The 18106-nt window shown below is 41.1% G+C and overlaps 1 protein-coding gene across 4 annotated transcripts in view; it reads right to left on the reverse strand.

Annotated features, from left to right (window-relative positions):
- Positions 1-1428: 1428 nt before the first annotated feature.
- Positions 1429-18106, reverse strand: part of LOC120309387 (dedicator of cytokinesis protein 4-like) — a 161761-nt gene continuing 145083 nt past the window's right edge. For all 4 annotated transcript variants that reach the window (XM_039346560.1, XM_039346559.1, XM_039346558.1 and 1 more), the window contains 4 exons: positions 7005-7077; positions 6647-6754; positions 4903-4964; positions 1429-3960 (listed from right to left, as the gene is read on the reverse strand). In XM_039346560.1, coding sequence (XP_039202494.1) covers positions 3535-3960; positions 4903-4964; positions 6647-6754; positions 7005-7077 — 669 coding nt within the window. In that variant the 3' untranslated portion in view covers positions 1429-3534. The remainder of the gene's footprint in view (positions 3961-4902; positions 4965-6646; positions 6755-7004; positions 7078-18106) is intronic.

Here is an 18106-nt window from a genome sequence, read left to right on the forward strand (position 1 = left end):
CACAGGCACCCTTGACGTGAACAATGTAGAGCTGGCCACGCCCACCCAGTAGGCCACACCTACTCCATCCACACCCATCCAGTAGGTCGCACCCACCCTGGCCACACACCCCGCCCCCCCGAGGGCAACCACAATGCTGATGCAGCCCTCAATGAAATTGAGTTTGACACCCAACTTAGATACTATGTTTCCTAGTTATCAAATTTTGTTAATATATAACCCAAGATAACACTTCTTTCATATCATAAAATATTTTTTAAAAAATATTTTACTATTTATTTAAGAAGAAAGAGAAAGAGAAAGGAAATAATTTAACATTATTCATGTTATGGTTTTTTCCTTGTTCCAAGTTCCTTGATAGCATATTGCCATGAAAGAACATACATTTTTTTTGTCAAGTTAAGCTTGATTTAGACTTCTCGGTAAGTAGGCATAGGCATCAACACATACCTACACTGCAAAGGGGTTGATGGGCAAGTGTAGATGGTTGCAGATGGGCCGACATGCACACCTCCCAAATCTCACCTATGTATTGTGTGGAGATATGTGTCTTGCCTGCAGATTGGTTGATTTGACTTCCTGTTTTATTGTTTGAATGTCCCCTAAATGTTAACATTTGCAGAAGCATAAGTGCAACAACTTTGCAATCATTTCCAAATAACACATACAGTATGTTCCCTGACATGCAGTGACGCAGAAGTCTAACGCAGCCTTTAGCTGTGAGTTTCTTCTTCCCAGAATTGTCATTTCATTGTTCTATATAACCAAATGCTTTTCTGTATTTGAAATATTCTCATCCAAATTGAATTATGCAAGTGATACTTCCTCTTTCACAGAATGACAGCAAGAGGATCTTTAAGAGATGAAATCATTTTTACAGGTATTGTACTGACTGACAGATTTCTGATCTCAATTCAAAGTGCCAGACATAAATTCCTAAATACCATGGTAACCAACCACATCAAAAGATACAGCCAGTGCAGCTGGATTATCCAGAGCCCCTGCTTAAGATCCCAGCCTGACATAAGGTGCATTTGAGGAAGCAGGCCTTCTCAGTTGTACCCCTGATGATACATATAATGCTCCTGGTCCTCAGATGCTAAATACATAACATTGGTGGATTTTCATTTATTTCACACTTAGTGACAATAGAAACAGGCTACTTGATTTTATGTGGTTTTCTTGTTATTTATTGCAGTTTTGGATAGAGTTTATCACTCAGACTCATTTGACTAGGGTATCATGAAAATGATAATAAATAAGATAAATTATGGAATTGTGCTGGAGAGAGGAAACAAAAAAAGATTTTGGGTTTTATCTCTGTTTCTTAAAATCATATATGAAGCTTAATCAAAAATAAGTGTCTATTTTAATTTCCTCACAAATGGATTTATAATGCACCACTCAGCAGAAAATAAAACTAGACAATGAATTTGAATCAATTTTATTTTGTATTTACTGTTTCTCAACAACCAATATCATTATCTGTAAACAAACTACATTAAAATGTTTTGCTGCTAAGAGACATCAGTAATTTGTGCACATGAGTAAAAATTTTGCTTACTATCAAGCATATTTTAAAAATGGACAAGCAAAATATAATACTGATTCAGTCTAAGCTGAAGCACCAAACAAACACTGATTTAATTCTAAATTTAATATAGGAAGGGATCAAACTAGATCTGTTATCCAGTTTGTGACAGTTTATTTAAATTGCAATATATTTTAAAAGCATAAATATGTAATTAACGATTCCAAAAATATAGTTATGCAGACACAAAAAATGTTATGATCAAGCAAGTTCAGAAATCTCAGACCTCAAAATCAGCCACCTATAAACCTAAATTTTATCCCCTTTTTCCAGTTGTAAACACTTTTGCTAAACAGGTTATTTTTGACATTCAAAGTTATACAATCAATATGGCAGAATTATTGTTAAAAACATATATGTACAAATATTACTCCATGTCCCTGTTTCCCCAATTACATAAAGTATTTGGCATAATTATAACAATCCTACTGCATACACAGCCATTTGCTTTCCTCCCCCAAACATAATTGTTCTTATTAAAATTAACCAGTTATGTACAAAAATACGTGAACATTTATTATATAAAACTTCTATAGCTACCATTAACAGCATATACCTGCTGAGGGTTTCTCATTGAGGGAATAAAGTGGTCAATAATGTTCCAGTTAAGCTATTAATAAGATAACTGATAAAATCAACACAAGTTTCCCAACAAAACAGGGAGGTAACTTTAATGGTACGATTTAATTTTGTGGTGGGGAGGGGGAAATAAGAAAGAAAAATTGCCTTTACACTTGTTTTCATGTTTAGTTTATACAATTATAGAACTAAGTGTGAGCTTTCAAAACACGGGAGCTTTCTAGCAAAATGCCAATTAGGGCTCCATGTGAGATGAGTAAAAGCACTTTCAGAAAAAAACATTTTGCAGGATTGGGGCTGAAATCTGGATTACTTTTAGTTGCCAACAAATTTTCAGTTTGTGCCCTAAACAGTTCTCTCTTCCCACCATCTAAACCACTATCCCTTAAATTACTTATTTACTCCACATTTTTGCAGTGGAATATACAGCAATAGAATGGAAGAACTTCCATTCAGAAATTTTATATATAATAAAAAAGTCTGAATCTTGTCTTTAAAAATTTGCTGCTTCAATTAATTCTACTTGTAAATAGCCTCATTCTCCTGAACATTTGCTTGCACTCAATTGCTTTTAGCGTTTTCATTTTTGAGTCTGACAGTGGTTTTTTTCTTGATTCACAATTAAAATAATGTATTCATTTTGGCCATTAAAATAATCCGCAGAGTCAGTTTCTGTGTCTGAAATCATGTCTATTTAAAAAAATAACTTTATATATTGTTACATTTTCTATAATACAATCATTATTAATGTTTATTATCTTCAGGGAAGTGTAAATTGCACCTATCTAAAATAAAATAAAATAGGAAGGGGAAAATTCTACAAGTATGTAAACTAACCATTATCAGAATGCTAGAAAAAAGATCTCTAAGAGACAAGTATACATACAAATATTGAATAAGACGCAGTAACATGACAGTAGAAAGAAAGCAACCCAAACATTTTTTTTCTGGAAATTCAGCTACAACATCCTTGTAATAGAGTCTTTTCCAGTGCAATGTGATCACAAATCACAAGAGCTTTATTGGATTCATTAACTTCAAACCAAATTTTATTCTATCAGAAAGTACACTGCGCTAATATGAGGCTGTCAAGGGGAAGTATGCTTTGATATTGTTTGAACAGTTAGGCTCCAGGTTTGAATTTAAATGTAGAATCACATTTGCTGTATGCTATGCTAAATATAGTATTTTCAGTCTCATTCTCTCTAGGTTCTGGCTTTTTAAGCTAGTACTTAAAATTAAGTATTTAAAGTTAAGCAGTTTTTAAAAATCACCAGAAAGAAATTTTGTGACAAATATTAAAGTGCCTATATTAGATATGTTTTTCATTTAAAACATTCAAAAAATGACTTTTTGACTTTTATTTATAATTGAGAGACTTTTCGTGGAAGAGGCTTAGGTTGAGGGACCTGTTCCATTCTCTTGCTGCTATTCTCCAAATTGCTTCGTCTGACCAACAAAGGTTTTGGGGGTAACGCTGGTGGATCTGTAGGAATGGGAACGGAAAGGCTGTGAGGTAGTGGGACAGGACGCCTCAGAGTCCGCTCATAAACACTATAAGGCGGAGGAGTCTTGCTCTCTTTTCTTATTAGCTCTTCGGAAATGTTGCAATTAGAAAGAGGAACTGGATGTTCATTGATGTGACTTTCAAAACCAGATATTTCAGATGTGCTACATCGACTAAGTGAAGAAATGCCACTACTGTAACTTCCAGACAAGACTGAAGAGTTGGAAATGAGCCCTGACGAATGGTAGTCCATAGGAGATGGTGAAAATGATTGTACAGAACCCTGCGTTTAGAAAAGAAAAAATTAGTCTGGAAATAGAAAGAAGGGACTAAAAGGGAAAAGTATTGTCCATGTTATAACAATACTTATTGTTATAGCATAACAGTTTTGTGGCTTGGACATCAAAAACTGAATGGTGCTCATTCATTGATACTATAAAACCTTGAATTACTGTGGTTTGTATCTACTTTTAAATTACAATCTCCCATCTATATTTGTGTTATTATATCAGACCACAGAAAACTAATATAGTAGACAAGTGAACTATGCAATATTGGTGGTGCCTTCAAGAGAGGGGGGGGGAAGAGAGAAAGAGAGAGAGAAAGAAAGGAAAAGAAAGAAAGAAAGAGAGAGAGAGAGAGCGAAAGAAAGAAAGAAAGAAAGAAAGAAAGACAAAATTCAATAACCTATGAATGTTGAGAGAAATCATATCCCAAAGAACTTGAAAGACCCCTACTGCTCAAAAAGGATTTAGATTTAATATATCTTGAACAGCAATCATCCATTGTGAATGCTCTTGGAATTGCATGGATATGCTCAGTGGTGGGATTCAGATACGTGAACAACCAGTTCTCTGTGTGGATGCCGCTTCCGGAAATCCATTCTGGGCCTGGGCAACAAAAAATTAGTTACCCGTTCTGCTGATGTGGTGCGAACCGGCTGAATCCCACCATTGGATATGCTGTTATGTTAAATTATAGTGTAGAGTGAGAGAAATTAAGATTAAGATTCAACCTATTGTCTTTTATGGACCTTTACGTGATCTGCTTGTTTATCAGAACAGAAATGACTAAAAAGCTTAGTTCTTTAGTCCCATCACAGAGCACAAACTGGGAAGGCATAAATACACATTATGTTTTGAAGGTGAAAAGTCAGCCACAATGTAAATCATGAGAAATAAACAGTGCAGTTCTGCTTCTAAATGTATTGAAGGCAAAACAGTACCTTCAATGGAGATCTTCCAGCAGAAGAAAGGGAAACTGAGGTTATGTGTCGAGCTGGTGATGCTGTGGAGAAAATCATTTTCACACGAATTAACATAGTTTAGAATAAGTGAGGGCTGTGATGGCTTGATAGAAATGAACAACCTAGCCAAAATGAAAAATGTGTGTGAGAGAGGAGTGGAAGGAAAAAAATGCATATGCATTTTACACTCAGATTTATAAAATACACATCTTATAATATGTTGATAAAGATGTAGATTGTAAAATTGCAACAGGATTAAAAACATGGACCTCAAATAGAAAACATAGAGCTTCCCATTAAACCAGTGACAGATAACCAGAAAAAAAATATCCTGGACAAAATAAGCATGAAGCACTGAATCTGAAAATATTTTATAATAATAGAAATTTTATAAAAAGGTAAACATGAACTGAGAGTATCCAGTAAAGTTAATATCTCTATTGGGGAATCTTGGTTAAGGTAAGTTCACTCTATTCACTTCTCTGTCATATAAATCTCAAGTAAGAAATAGTATAAGGTAATAAAATGAATTATCAGACTAGGCTAAGGCTAGATTGGTTTGAATAACCACATAGTTAAAAAAAAATACCTGTGGAAACTACTTCAGTACTGTAATATTTTAGAAGGTTGAAAAATAGTAATTAGGGGTTATATTTCCATCTTATCATAAAACTTAAAATACATATATTTGGTAACCACTAAAATGTCTTTCCTGAAGATCAGAAGCTAGTAACAGAACTAAATTTAAAAGTGTCATTGGAAAAGTAATCATTATAAGGTCTTTCTTCTTATTTCTCTAAAGAAGCTTGGACCCCCAGGCCTATTAAAAATTAAATTGTACTCACTTGCTGAGATTCACAACAAAACAATAACATCCCAAAGTACTTCTCTCAATCTTTCCCTCAGTTTTCATGACAGGCAAAGCCAAAAGTATAGCCAAAGCAATAACATACTTATAATGAATGCCAGATCAACTATTTTCCAAATAAAACTGCACAATCTAGGGTTCCCAAATCCTTTCAAAATTGCTTCCCAGAATTATCACAAAACTATAATTTTTAAATGTGGCAGAAAAGAAAGATACTGAAAATCTGAGAAATAATTAAATTCATTGTACTTAAACACTGCTTGAATTTTGTTGTGATTGTTTCTATCCCTAACATATTCACTGTTTGATTGCAGATCTCAACAAGTCCCTCCAGTTTTATTGACAAGTTTTCCGGAAGTGGCTTGACATTGCTTGCTTCCTAGGGCTAAGAGAGAGTGACTGGACCAAAGTCTCCCAGCTGGCTTTGTTCTTAAGGCAAGGCTAGAACTCAGTCTCCCAATTTCTAGTCTGGTTCCTTAACCATTACACCAAACTATCAGGTTGCTCATGGGCATGCAGAACTAAGGACCATTACAGACAAAGCTCTACACCGAAAGCTGTGCCATCTCTTTATTCCAGAATTCAGGAATATAACTTGTCTTGTTTTGTTGTTTCAACATGAAACATTAATTGTCCTCCTCAATATTTGTTCCACTTGCAGTATTTTCTCCAAAATTATTTTTTCCTTTCTACAGTACCTCAATCCTCCTTGTTGGTTTCCTGTTCCTGTTCTAAAATCATCTGGTATTCTTCTGGTATGTAATAGGAAGCCAAAATCACATCCAAGCAGGATCCAGGGTTAGTTACAATGTGTGTAGAGCTACCATAGTTGTATTAAAAAAATACAAAACATACCAGTGGGACGGGGTGGCACAGGAGGAAACATGAGCTTTCCACTCTCTGATATGTTTTTGGCTTCTTTCCCACTGTCCAGGCTCCAACTACTGGGAGTGCTATTTACAGCTGTTAAACCATGACAATATAGATATTAATTGTTAAAACTTTTGAGAATTAACATAAATATCAGAAATATATTCAGCGTATTTGAGATCACTTAATATATGTTTGGTATCTGAGATACAATATCAATTGTGGCATTAATGGTGAACATAGAAATTATTACATGAATAAATACTGCTTTACATTTGGTTGTTAACTGTCTTTTGTACTTTAGAAAAAGATAAGGTAGAATGTTAAAATAAATGATGCTTACCTTTCTCAGGGGCAGACAAAATAGGGTCACTTCGAGGCAAAGCGCCATCACCATTATGATTGAACACAATTCTCTAAAAATCCAGAATAGTGTTTTTTAATGATAGTTAATTTAATTTGAGTTACAGGTATAGAAACAACAAAAGATTAGCTATTTCAGCAGAAATGTTTCTTCAAAAGAAAAAATACAAGAGAGTCCCATTAGACATAGGAAATGAAATGCTTTAAGAGGACTGATATTCATTCAACTTCAATTGCAAAAATACAGAGACTTTAAAGATGGGTGCTGCTGAAAAAAAATCTCCTTTTTACCCTCCTTCCAGGGGATTGAATCTGGATACATCCTGATTTACAAGTCATGCAGCCATACATGACTCAAAGTAAAATGATTTTTTTCTAAGTGCTCAACAAAACCTGATGCTTTCTTTGACAGCTTATAGCAAGAGTCATACTGCAGTTAATTAATTTTACTAACTTCTTTTAAAAATTGTTTCATAGATATATCTGAAAAACAAATTACCAATTTACAGTGAGGGAAAAAAGTATTTGATCCCCTGCTGATTTTGTACGTTTGCCCACTGACAAAGAAATGATCAGTCTATAATTTTAATGGTAGGTTTATTTTAACAGTGAGAGACAGAACAACAACAACAAAAAATCCAGAAAAACGCATTTCAAACAAATTATAAATTGATTTGGATCTTAATGAGTGAAATAAGTATTTGATCCCTTCGCAAAACATGACTTAGTACTTAGTGGCAAAACCCTTGTTGGCAATCACAGAGATCAAATGTTTCTTGTAGTTGGCCACAGGGTTCACACACATCTCAGGGGAGATTTTGTCTCACTCTTCTTTGCAGATCCTCTCCAAGTCATTAAGGTTTCGAGGCTGACGTTTGGCAGCTCGAACCTTCAGCTTCCTCCACAGATTTTCTATGGCAGTGATTCTCAACCTGTGGGTCGCGACCCTTTTGGGGGTCGCACGAGCCTTTCACAGGGGTCGCCTAAGACCATCGGAAAACACATATTTCCGATGGTCTTAGGCAGGGCTTGTCAACTGCCTTCTCTCCCCCCCCCTCTGCTCCACCTCACTTGTTTGTGGAAAATATGCTGCTTGGCGGCAATCTGCACGAACTTTACCAAATGTGCCCTGAAGAGTGCAGGTGCAGAGCAAGGCCCCGCCCTCCCCAGAGACTCATTGTGCAGCAACCGGATTGACTTCTTCTCGTGCATGCAGGTCAGCAAAGGGGAGGCCCCGCAGCACCCAACTCCTGCGCCCATCAGCTGGTGACCCCCGAACTTGCGCTTGTCAGCCGGGAGGTCTAGCGACGGCCGCAAGTCTCCTTTGCCATCCCGCCCGTCCTCGACTCCTCCTCCGCCCATTCATGTTGAGCTTGCCGGGGCTTGACAGGGAGAGAGGGAGGGAAGGAGGAAGGGACTCCTCCTCCTCTCCTAAGCTTCAAAGCATGATCGGCTTCCCAAGGGTGCAACAATCCTCACAAAAGTGGGGGCGAGAAAGCTCACGGCGGGCTCGAAGCAGCACCTGCCAGTGTTGGTGACAAGAAATTCCCCACAAACCCAGGGAAGGAGTGGAGAAAAAGAGCCCCCTTTGGGAGGAAACCACCACCTTCTTCTCCTTGGCTTTGCGCTCTTCTGTTTCTCGGCAGCCGAGCTGGCAAGTCTTTCCTGGCTGGAACTTCCTTTCCTTCCCTCCCTCTCTCCCCTTGTCCCTTCCTTCCTTCCTTCCTTCCTTCCTTCCTTCCTTCCTTCCTTCCTTCCTTCCTTCCTTCCTTCCTTTCCTTCGCCTCCCTCTTTGTCCCCTCCCTCTTTCACCTTGTCCCTTCCGCCCTTCCTTCCTTCCTTCCCTCTTGTCCAGGATGGGGGTGAACCTCTACAGCTGATCCGCACTTTTGCAGAGCAGCCAAGAAGCAGGTCAGCTGTAGCAGCTCTCCTTGACTCCTGCCCAGCAAACTTGCTCGAGCTTTGCTAGCTTGCTAATTTAGCAGAAGCGTGAATCAGCTGTAGCCCGGTGTTGATCCTGGGGCTTCTGCTAATTTAGCAAGTGGCTTGTTTTCTGGCGAAGCTGAGCAAGTGAGCTGGGCGGAGCTCTCCTCTGCCTCTGGCAGCCTGTCCCCCTCCCCTTGTCCCTTCCTGGGCACGGAGGAGGGGAGGAAGGAAAGGATGAAGAGGGAGGGAAGTAAGGAACAATGAGGGAGGGAAGGAAGGAAGGAACAATGGAAGGGAGGGAAGGAAGGAAGGGACAAAGAGGGAAGGAAAGAAGGAAGGAAGGAAGGAAGGAAGGAAGGAAGGAAGGAAGGAAGGAAGGAAGGAAGGGAGGGACAATGGGAAAGAGGGAGGGAAGGAGGAAGAGACTAAGAAGTAGGTGAAGGAAAGGAAGGAAAGAAGGAAGGGACAATGGGAAAGAGGGAGGCAAGGCGGAAGAGACTAAGGGAGGTGAAGGAAAGGAAGAAAAGAAGGAAGGAAGGGACAAGGGGAGAGAAGGGAGGGAAGGAAGGCAGGCACTCACCCCAGTCCCATCCCAGAGACCCACAGATTCCCCCCCCACAGGCACTCTGCAACCTGAGTGATCAGCTGGCCACGCCCCCTGGCCATTGATCACGTGACCCTGGGACACTGTGAACGTCATAAGTATGAATCAGTTGTCAAGCATCCGAATGTAAATCACATGACCCTGGGGATGCTGCAACAATCATAAGTGTGAAAAATGATCATAATTCGCTTTTTCAGTGCTGTTGTAACTTCAAACAGTCACTAAGTGAATTGTTGTAAGTCGAGGACTACCTATACTTTCCCATTTTTTCCTTTTTTGGGTCAAGTTTTTTATACCCCCCGGCCAGCTGGATGGGGGGTTGGGGGTCACCACAACATGAGGAACTGTATTAATGGGTCACGGCATTAGGAAGGTTGAAAACCACTGTTCTATGGGATTAAGGTCTGGAGACAGGCTAGGCCACTCCAGGACCTTAATGTGCTTCTTCTTGAGCCACTCCTTTGTTGCCCTGGCTGTAGGTTTTGGGTCATTGCTATGCTGAAATATCCATCCATGACCCATTTTCAATGCCCTGGCTGAGGGAAGGAGGTTCTCACCCAAGATTTGATGGTACATGGCCCAGTTCATCATCCCTTTGATGCAGTGAAGTTGTCCTGTCCCCTTAGCAGAAAAACACCCCAAGCATAATGTTTCCACCTCCATGTTTGATGGTGGGGATGGTATTCTTTGGGTCACAGGCAGTATTCCTGCTCCTCCTAACACAGCGATTTGAGTTGATGCCAAAGAGCTCGATTTTGCTCTCATCTGACCACAACACTTTCACCCAGTTCTCTGAATCATTCAGATGTTCATTGGCAAACTTCAGACAGGCCTGTACATGTGCTTTCTTGAGCAGGGGGATCTTGCGGGCGCTGCAGGATTTCAGTCCTTCATCGTGTAGTATGTTACCAATTGTTTTCTTGGTGACTATGGTCCCAGCTGCCTTGAGATCATTGACAAGATCCTCCCATGTAGTTCTGGGCTGATTCCTTACCGTTCTCATGATTATTGGAACTCCACAAGGTGAGATCTTGCATGGAGCCCCAGACTGAGGGAGATTGACAGTTATTTTGTGTTTCTTCCATTTGCGAATAACCACACCAACTGTTGTCACTTTCTCATCAAGCTGCTTGGCGATAGTCTTGTAGACCATTCCAGCCTTGTCCTTGGATAGCTCTTTGGTCTTGGCCATGATGGAGAGTTTGGAATCTGATTAATTGATTTTGTGTACAGGTGTCTTTTATACAGGTAACAAGCTGAGATTAGGAGTACTCCCTTTAAGAGAATGCTCCTAATCTCCTCTTGTTATTTGTATAAACCTGGGAGCCAGAAATATTGCTGATTGATAGGGGATCAAATATTTATTTCACTCATTAAAATGCAAATCAATTTATAACTTTTTTGAAATGCGTTATTCTGTTTCTCACTGGTAAAATAAACCTACCATTAAAATTATAGACTGATAATTTCTTTGTCAGTGGGCAAATGTACAAAATCAGCAAAGGATCAATTACTTTTTTCCCTCACTGTAAGCCAAGTTTATTAAGGAAACTAAACATTTGCATGTGCTAAAAAATAAAATTTAGCAGAAAGAAGGAAGAATGCTGAGAGAATACTGTAAATTCATTGATTGCATATGCTAAACTATCCACCTAGGACTCTAACTATCAATACAATTACTCAGAGTTGATAAATCATATGCAACATTCACTAGAAAATAATGTAACAGCTTTTCAGTGAGAAAATATATAGGACTCAGCCAAAGGAAGTGAAGTCAGTGATAAAACAGTAGAAGCAAATCAATATGTAAAATTGTGAGATATCTAAAGTAAGCAATATATTTATGAAAAGCAATATATTTACGAACTCATGCTGTACTAAGGAGAAAAAAAGATGTGACAACTACATGAAAATGCAGTCAGTAAATGTAAGCATAATTTCACCACAAGGAGAAAACATGCAGGGTTTCAGCATAGAGAATAAACACAAGACAGATTTTGATGATTCAGCCACATTTAAAAAAGTGAATTATGGTTGGTCATACAGTCAACCAGATGTTTAGACTGATTTCATCCACCTATTGAGACCTTCCCAAGGACCTGGGATAGGTACATGTTGTTGTTTAATAATATTAAAGTATTGTCACAGGATGTAAGCTGTTTCAAGTGAAGCTGCCTTTTGCAATTGACTGATGGTGTTTTTGTCAATGCCAGTTCTGTTCAAATAGTGCTCCAGATGTTTTGGAATTACACCAAAGGCAATTATTGGTACTACTTTTGTTTTCTTTTGCCACAGCTGTTCTACTTCTATTTGCAGGGCTTTATATGTTGTGGGGTTTTTTTTTCTAATTCTTTCTCTTTTGCCATCTCCAGGTATTGTGATGTCCACTTCCCAGTCTTTTTTGTCTTTCTTATTAACAATTTTCTTTCTTTTCCCCCTTTATCCTACACTATTTCCCTTCCCTTTTTCCATTTCCCATTGTTTTCATTTTCTTTTGTATTTTATATCCTGATAAACTTAAAAAAATTTAAAAAAAACCCCAAAAACCATCAGTTGTTGTATTGGGAGATTCTTGTCTATTTGAATTCTAAGATGTGTGGCAGATGCTTGTCTATTTGAAACCTAAAGTTCCACAGCACTTTACCTTCTTCATTTTCTATTATTTTTCCTGTTTTCTGGTCCCACTAGTTCACAGGTCAGCAACCTGTGGCTCTGGAGCTGCATGTGGCTCTTTCAGCCTTCCTCTGCGGCTCCCAGCCTCTTCTGCCATTTGCAGAGAGAGACAGAGACTGTCAGAATCCAATTATATTTCATCTTTAAATTATCAAATATAGAAACTCCCAATTCTGCCTTCTCTGGATTCTGCCATAAGAGGGAGAGAATGATTGGTTCCAGAAAAACAAAAATGTGTGCACAATGAAAGACGGGTTGCCTTGGATAGGGGAAAAGTTATATATACCAACAACTCAAAGAGTAACTTTCATGCACCTTTGCCATGACACAAAATCAGCAGGGCATTTTGGATTTGTAAAAACTTTACATTAAATTAAACGGCAATTTTGGTGGCCATCCATGAAAAAGGACATTGAAAGTTATATAGCCAGTTGTCCAAAATGTGCCACGGCAAAGAGGTTGCAAGGGAAAGTGCCAGGACTATTGCAAACAGTGGCAAGTCCCTCAGCCCCCTGGAGAGAAATAGCCATGGATTTTATAGTGGAATTGCCAGAAAGCAATGGGAATACTGTGGTCTGGACGGTCACGGACTTGTTTTCCAAACAGGTGCACTTTATCCCTTGCCAAAAGATTCCCACTGCAAAAGCCTTAGCAAAACTTTTCATCCAACACATTTACAGATTGCATGGGGCACCCCAACGCATCATCTCTGACAGGGGGGTGCAATTTACGTCTGCATTTTGGAAGGAATTTTTATCCCTCTTAGGAACCACTCAGGGACTGACATCTAGCCACCACCCTCAAGGAAATGGGGGGCTGAAAAAATGAACTCTGTACTTAAGCAATATTTAAGATGTTTTCTTAGTTTCCAGCAGACCGAGTGGGCGGACTTACTCCCTTTTGCAGAAGTTGCCTACAATAATGCAGTCCACTCCAGCACAGGTTACACTCCTTTTCAAATAGCCACCGGTCAAAGCTTCAACCCCATGCCAGAATTAACCCCAAACGAACCAAAGATCCCCTCGCTGAAAGAATGGATGGAAAAATTACAAAACACCTGGCCAATAGTCAGAAAAGCACTAGATGAAGCTAGGCAGGCTTACAAAACACAAGCCGATAAAAAAAGGGTTGAGCCTACACCATTCATTATAGGAGAGATGGTGTACTTATCTACAAAATACCTAAAGTCCCTACAGCCCTGTAAAAAACTTGGACCAAAATACATAGGACCTTTTCCAATTAAAAGAATCATAAATCCAGTAACAGTAGAATTAGAATTACCCAAAAATCTCAGGCAAATACACCCAATTTTTCATTGCAGCTTGCTGAAAAGAGAGCATCAGTCACCTCTACGGCCAAAAATCCCCCCCACACCACCTCCAATCATGGTGGAGGGTGAACAACACTTCGAAATAAAGGAAGTCCTTGACTCTAGGAGATATCATGGAGCAACTCAGTACCTAGTTGCCTGGAAACACCTCCCTCCCTCACAAAATGAGTGGGTCCATAAACGTCAGGTCAGAGCCCCGAAGCTATTGAAGAAGTTTCACACAGAGTATCCTAACAAGCCTGACTAAATTTTATACTTGTGTTTTCTTTCAGGTGGATCTCTCTTATTGTTAAGAGGGGCCGGATGTCAGAATCCAATTCTATTTCATCTTTAAATTATCAAATATAGAAACTCCCAATTCTGCCTTCTCTGGATTCTGCCATAAGAGGGAGAGAAGGGGGAGAACAAAGGGGCTTTATGGCCCTCACTTCCTTCTTTACACTTCAAAGAGCGGAATGCTGAATGTGTGTTTATTGTAACCTCAAAGCGTTAGCACCAAAGAACCTTACCATAACGAAGGGTATCTGCCTTTCATGTAGTTTATCTGAAGTCTCCATCCAGACCGAAGAAAGAAAAAAGGGGGTGGAATTGTGATACCTGAAACTATCACTGGAAGGGGGGTTGATTGGGTGGGACTACTGGGGAACCCCTTAAAACCTTGAATGGGAGGGCTTGGACCCCAAGTCCTGTTAAGCACACCTGCAACCACTTCTTCTTAATAAAGGATTCCTGTTGGAAGAATTATTCCAAGAGTTCTGTCTTCTTAAGATGCAAAGTGGGGTGGGTCCTTACATTAGACAGGACTTGCAAAATTAATCCACCTGGAAGGGAGACCCTTGCCAGGGGATTTTGCAAAAATTTACCATGTCAGACAATGGAGCAAGAGAGGGGGAAAACTCCCTGGAAAGAGAGCCGCTGACCCAGCTGGAACCTTGCCATATGTTGGGATCAGAGAGGCCAGTTTCCTCAGGAGAAGAAGTGGTGGAGACACAGGACCACAAGCTCGCTGGTCGATGGGCGTTGGAAAGAAAAGTGAGTGGGGAAAGGAATCAAGAAAGGTGACCCTGAGACGGGGGACCAAGCAACCAGAATGGAAGCAGGAGATGGAGAAATCCCTGCACGCAAGTGAAGAGGGAGGAAGCTGGGCACCGTACTCAGACTGGATCCTAGAGAAAGCTATTGACCTGATGAAGAGAACTCTCAGCTTCCTAGGAGAGGAGAATACTGAGCCCTACGGCCGCCCCAGTTCCTGGAGCCGCAAAGGGAGAGACACCGAGGGGGACATGGAACCTGCAACCCCAGGGACATCTACTGATCCAGGAGCCCCCACCCCCTACCGGACCACAGATGGCAATCTGGACGGAAGGCACTACCACCCACAACAGAGGCACCGATCCATTCCAAGACGTCCACCGTTGGAAGTGAAATTCCAAGGGGAGCCAACACGCTTGGGGTTTTTCCTAACCCAAGTCCTCAGCTACATGGAGGAATATGGGCAGGATATTCCCAGCGACAAAGCCCGCATCCGGATCGTGCAATCTGCCCTGTATGGACCAGCTGCGGATTGGGTAGTGAACTTGCATGACTCCAATGCCCCAGAACTCAGTAACTTCAACCGTTTTTCATGGCCTCTTTGATAAGACGTTGAAGACACCCCTGGCTGATCGCAAGCCCCGTGAAAGAATAAGCACGATGACTTGCAATTGCAAACCCCAGTTGCGATATTACACAAAAATTCCGTGCCAGTGCAGCAAACTGAATTGGCCAGAAGACATCCCCTTTCCGTTTCACAGACGACTAACTATGATCTATATGATGCTGTGCCTGCCCCGGGGGACCCACATCGACATTGAAGGAATTTTACGTCTTGGCAGAGGAAGCAGAGATCGACTATATTGAAGAGGCACCGCCGATGGGAAAACAATGGAGCCGCCCCCCGCCTGAGCTGACACACCAACCGGTGAAATCATCGGATACAGCCAAGAAGCAAATGGGTTGTTTCAAGTGCGGAAGAGAAGGGCATCGAGCTGTAGAATGCCGCTCAAAGGCCCCCCAGCACAACCCAGACAGATCCCCAATCAACAACACCGGAAAGTATTCAGCTAAGCCAAAAGAAACAGCCATGAGAATGATGGAAATTGCAGAAACCCCCACCTCTGCACACCAAGGGGAAAGAACTCCAGCCTACACCACAGGGCCAGTGGATGCCTCAGATGACAGCTCGGAGGGCGAACCCCTGGTAAGTGGACGCATCACACCCATCTTCAAAACAGTGACTATATTAATCCCCCCCATGCCCGAAGCTGTGAAGGTGAAAGCCTTAATAGACTCTGGCTGCACCCGCTGCCTCATTAGCCCAACACTAGTGTGGAATCTGGGCATCCCATCCAGGAGACTGGAACAACCAATCTCATTTGGCCAGCTAGATGGATCCATAGCAGGGGGGGTGCCAGCTACCCTAGCCACTCTGCCAATACACCTCTCCCTGGGCAACCATGAAGAGGACTTAACGTTTGTGGTGACCCCAGGTATGGAATGCCCCATGATTCTAGGGATGGAATGGTTGAAAAAATGGAACCCCTGGGTAAATTGGAGGACGACAGAAATCAAATTCCCGAAGGGGGACCCTATGGACTTAAAACCCCAAGGGAGGCTACCAGAATCAAGAATAGAAAAGCATCCATAGGAGAGGAAAAAAGATTAACAGAAATACCAGAGGAATATAGGGACCTTGCTGAAGTCTCAGTGAGAAGGGCGAATGAGCTTCCCCCCCACCGACCCACAGACTGTACCATTGAATTCAAGCCTGGGGCAAAACTCCCGAAGCCCAGATTATACTCCATGAGCCCAAAGGAGAAGGAGGAAATGGAAAGATTTATAAAAAAAAAACTGGAGAGAGGTTTCATTGAACCAGCTAAGCCTAAAGTGGCTGCCCCGGTCCTTTTTAGAGAGAAGAAGGATGGCTCTTTACGTTTATGCGTGGATTATAGTGCCCTGAACACAATCAGTGAAAGCAACCTATACCCGCTGCCCCTCATGAAAGACATGCTGTCACACCTATCGAAAGGGAAATTTTTTCTAAACTAGACCTAAGGGAAGCTTACGATCGCGTGAGAATCAAGGAAGGGGACGAATGGAAGACTGCATTTAACTGCCCCATGGGGTGCTATCAATTCAAAGTCTTGCCATTTGGATTACAAGGGGGCCCTGCAGTCTTTATGCAACTACTCAATGACGTTCTAAGGGAGCACCTGTTTAAGGGGGTCCTTGTTTACTTGGACGACATTCTTATCTTTACTGAAACAAAAGAAGAACACGTCAAACTTGTCAGAGCGGTTTTAAAGAAGCTGCGAGCCGCTCACCTATATGCCAAACTCTCAAAATGCGAATTCCACCAGGAAAGGATAGACTACCTAGGCTATCGCATATCCCCACAGGGCATTGAAATGGACCCAGAGAAGGTCCGAGCAGTATTAGAATGGGCACCACCCCGCACAAGAAAGCAACTACAAAGTTTCCTGGGCTTTGCAAACTTTTACCGCCAATTCATCCCCTCATTTGCCCAGATAGCCTTGCCCCTCACTAACTTACTGAAAACGAAGGGAGCTTCCTCAGTAAAACCTAGCCAGCCACTAACATGGACAATGGAGTGCCAAGCAGCGTTTGAGAGACTAAAGAGACTTTTTTCTGCCGAACCAGTACTAAGGCACCCAGACGTGGACAAGCCCTTCGTAATACAGGCAGATGCAAGTGAGTGGCAGTGGGGGCTATTCTATTACAAGAAAACGATGATGGAGTATTGCAACCCTGTGCATATACATCCAAGAAACTCACGGAAACAGAACAGCGCTGGCCCTTATGGGAGAAGGAGGCTTATGGGATACGTTGGGCATTACTCACATGGCGACAGTTCCTGGAAGGCAACAAAATCCCCTTCCAGGTGTGGACTGATCACAAAAATTTGGAAGCCCTGAACACTTCCAGGAAACTCAATCCCAAACAAGCCCGCTGGTCCCAGCATTTTCACCAATTCCAATTTAAGCTCAAACATTTACCAGGAAGAAAGAACTTCCTGGCAGATGCACTATCTCGCAGGCCCCAATATAACAGCGCACGAACCACAGACTCTAGACCAATAATGGCAGAGTCACAACTGGCAGCACCAGTAACCACAAGAACCCAAGCCAAATTAAAACCACAACTGGACAGCCAAACTGGACTTGAATTCAGAAAATTTTGGAAACAGATGAATGGTTTTTTTTGTTTTTTTTTTTTTCCCCCAAAAAAAGAAAAAAAAAAAAAAAAAAAAAAAAACAAAGATGTGGTGCCCACTGAAAGACGGGTTGCCTTGGATAGGGGAAAAGTTATATATACCAACAACTTCAAAGAGTAACTTTCATGCACCTTTGCCATGACACAAAATCAGCAGGGCATTTTGGATTTGTAAAAACTTTACATTTAATTAAACGGCAATTTTGGTGGCCATCCATGAAAAAGGACATTGAAAGTTATATAGCCAGTTGTCCAAAAATGTGCCACGGCAAAGAGG

This window comes from Crotalus tigris, unplaced genomic scaffold (assembly GCF_016545835.1).
Source record: "Crotalus tigris isolate CLP2741 ecotype Arizona unplaced genomic scaffold, ASM1654583v1 scf7180000018006.973166, whole genome shotgun sequence".
Lineage (NCBI taxonomy): Eukaryota > Metazoa > Chordata > Lepidosauria > Squamata > Viperidae > Crotalus > Crotalus tigris.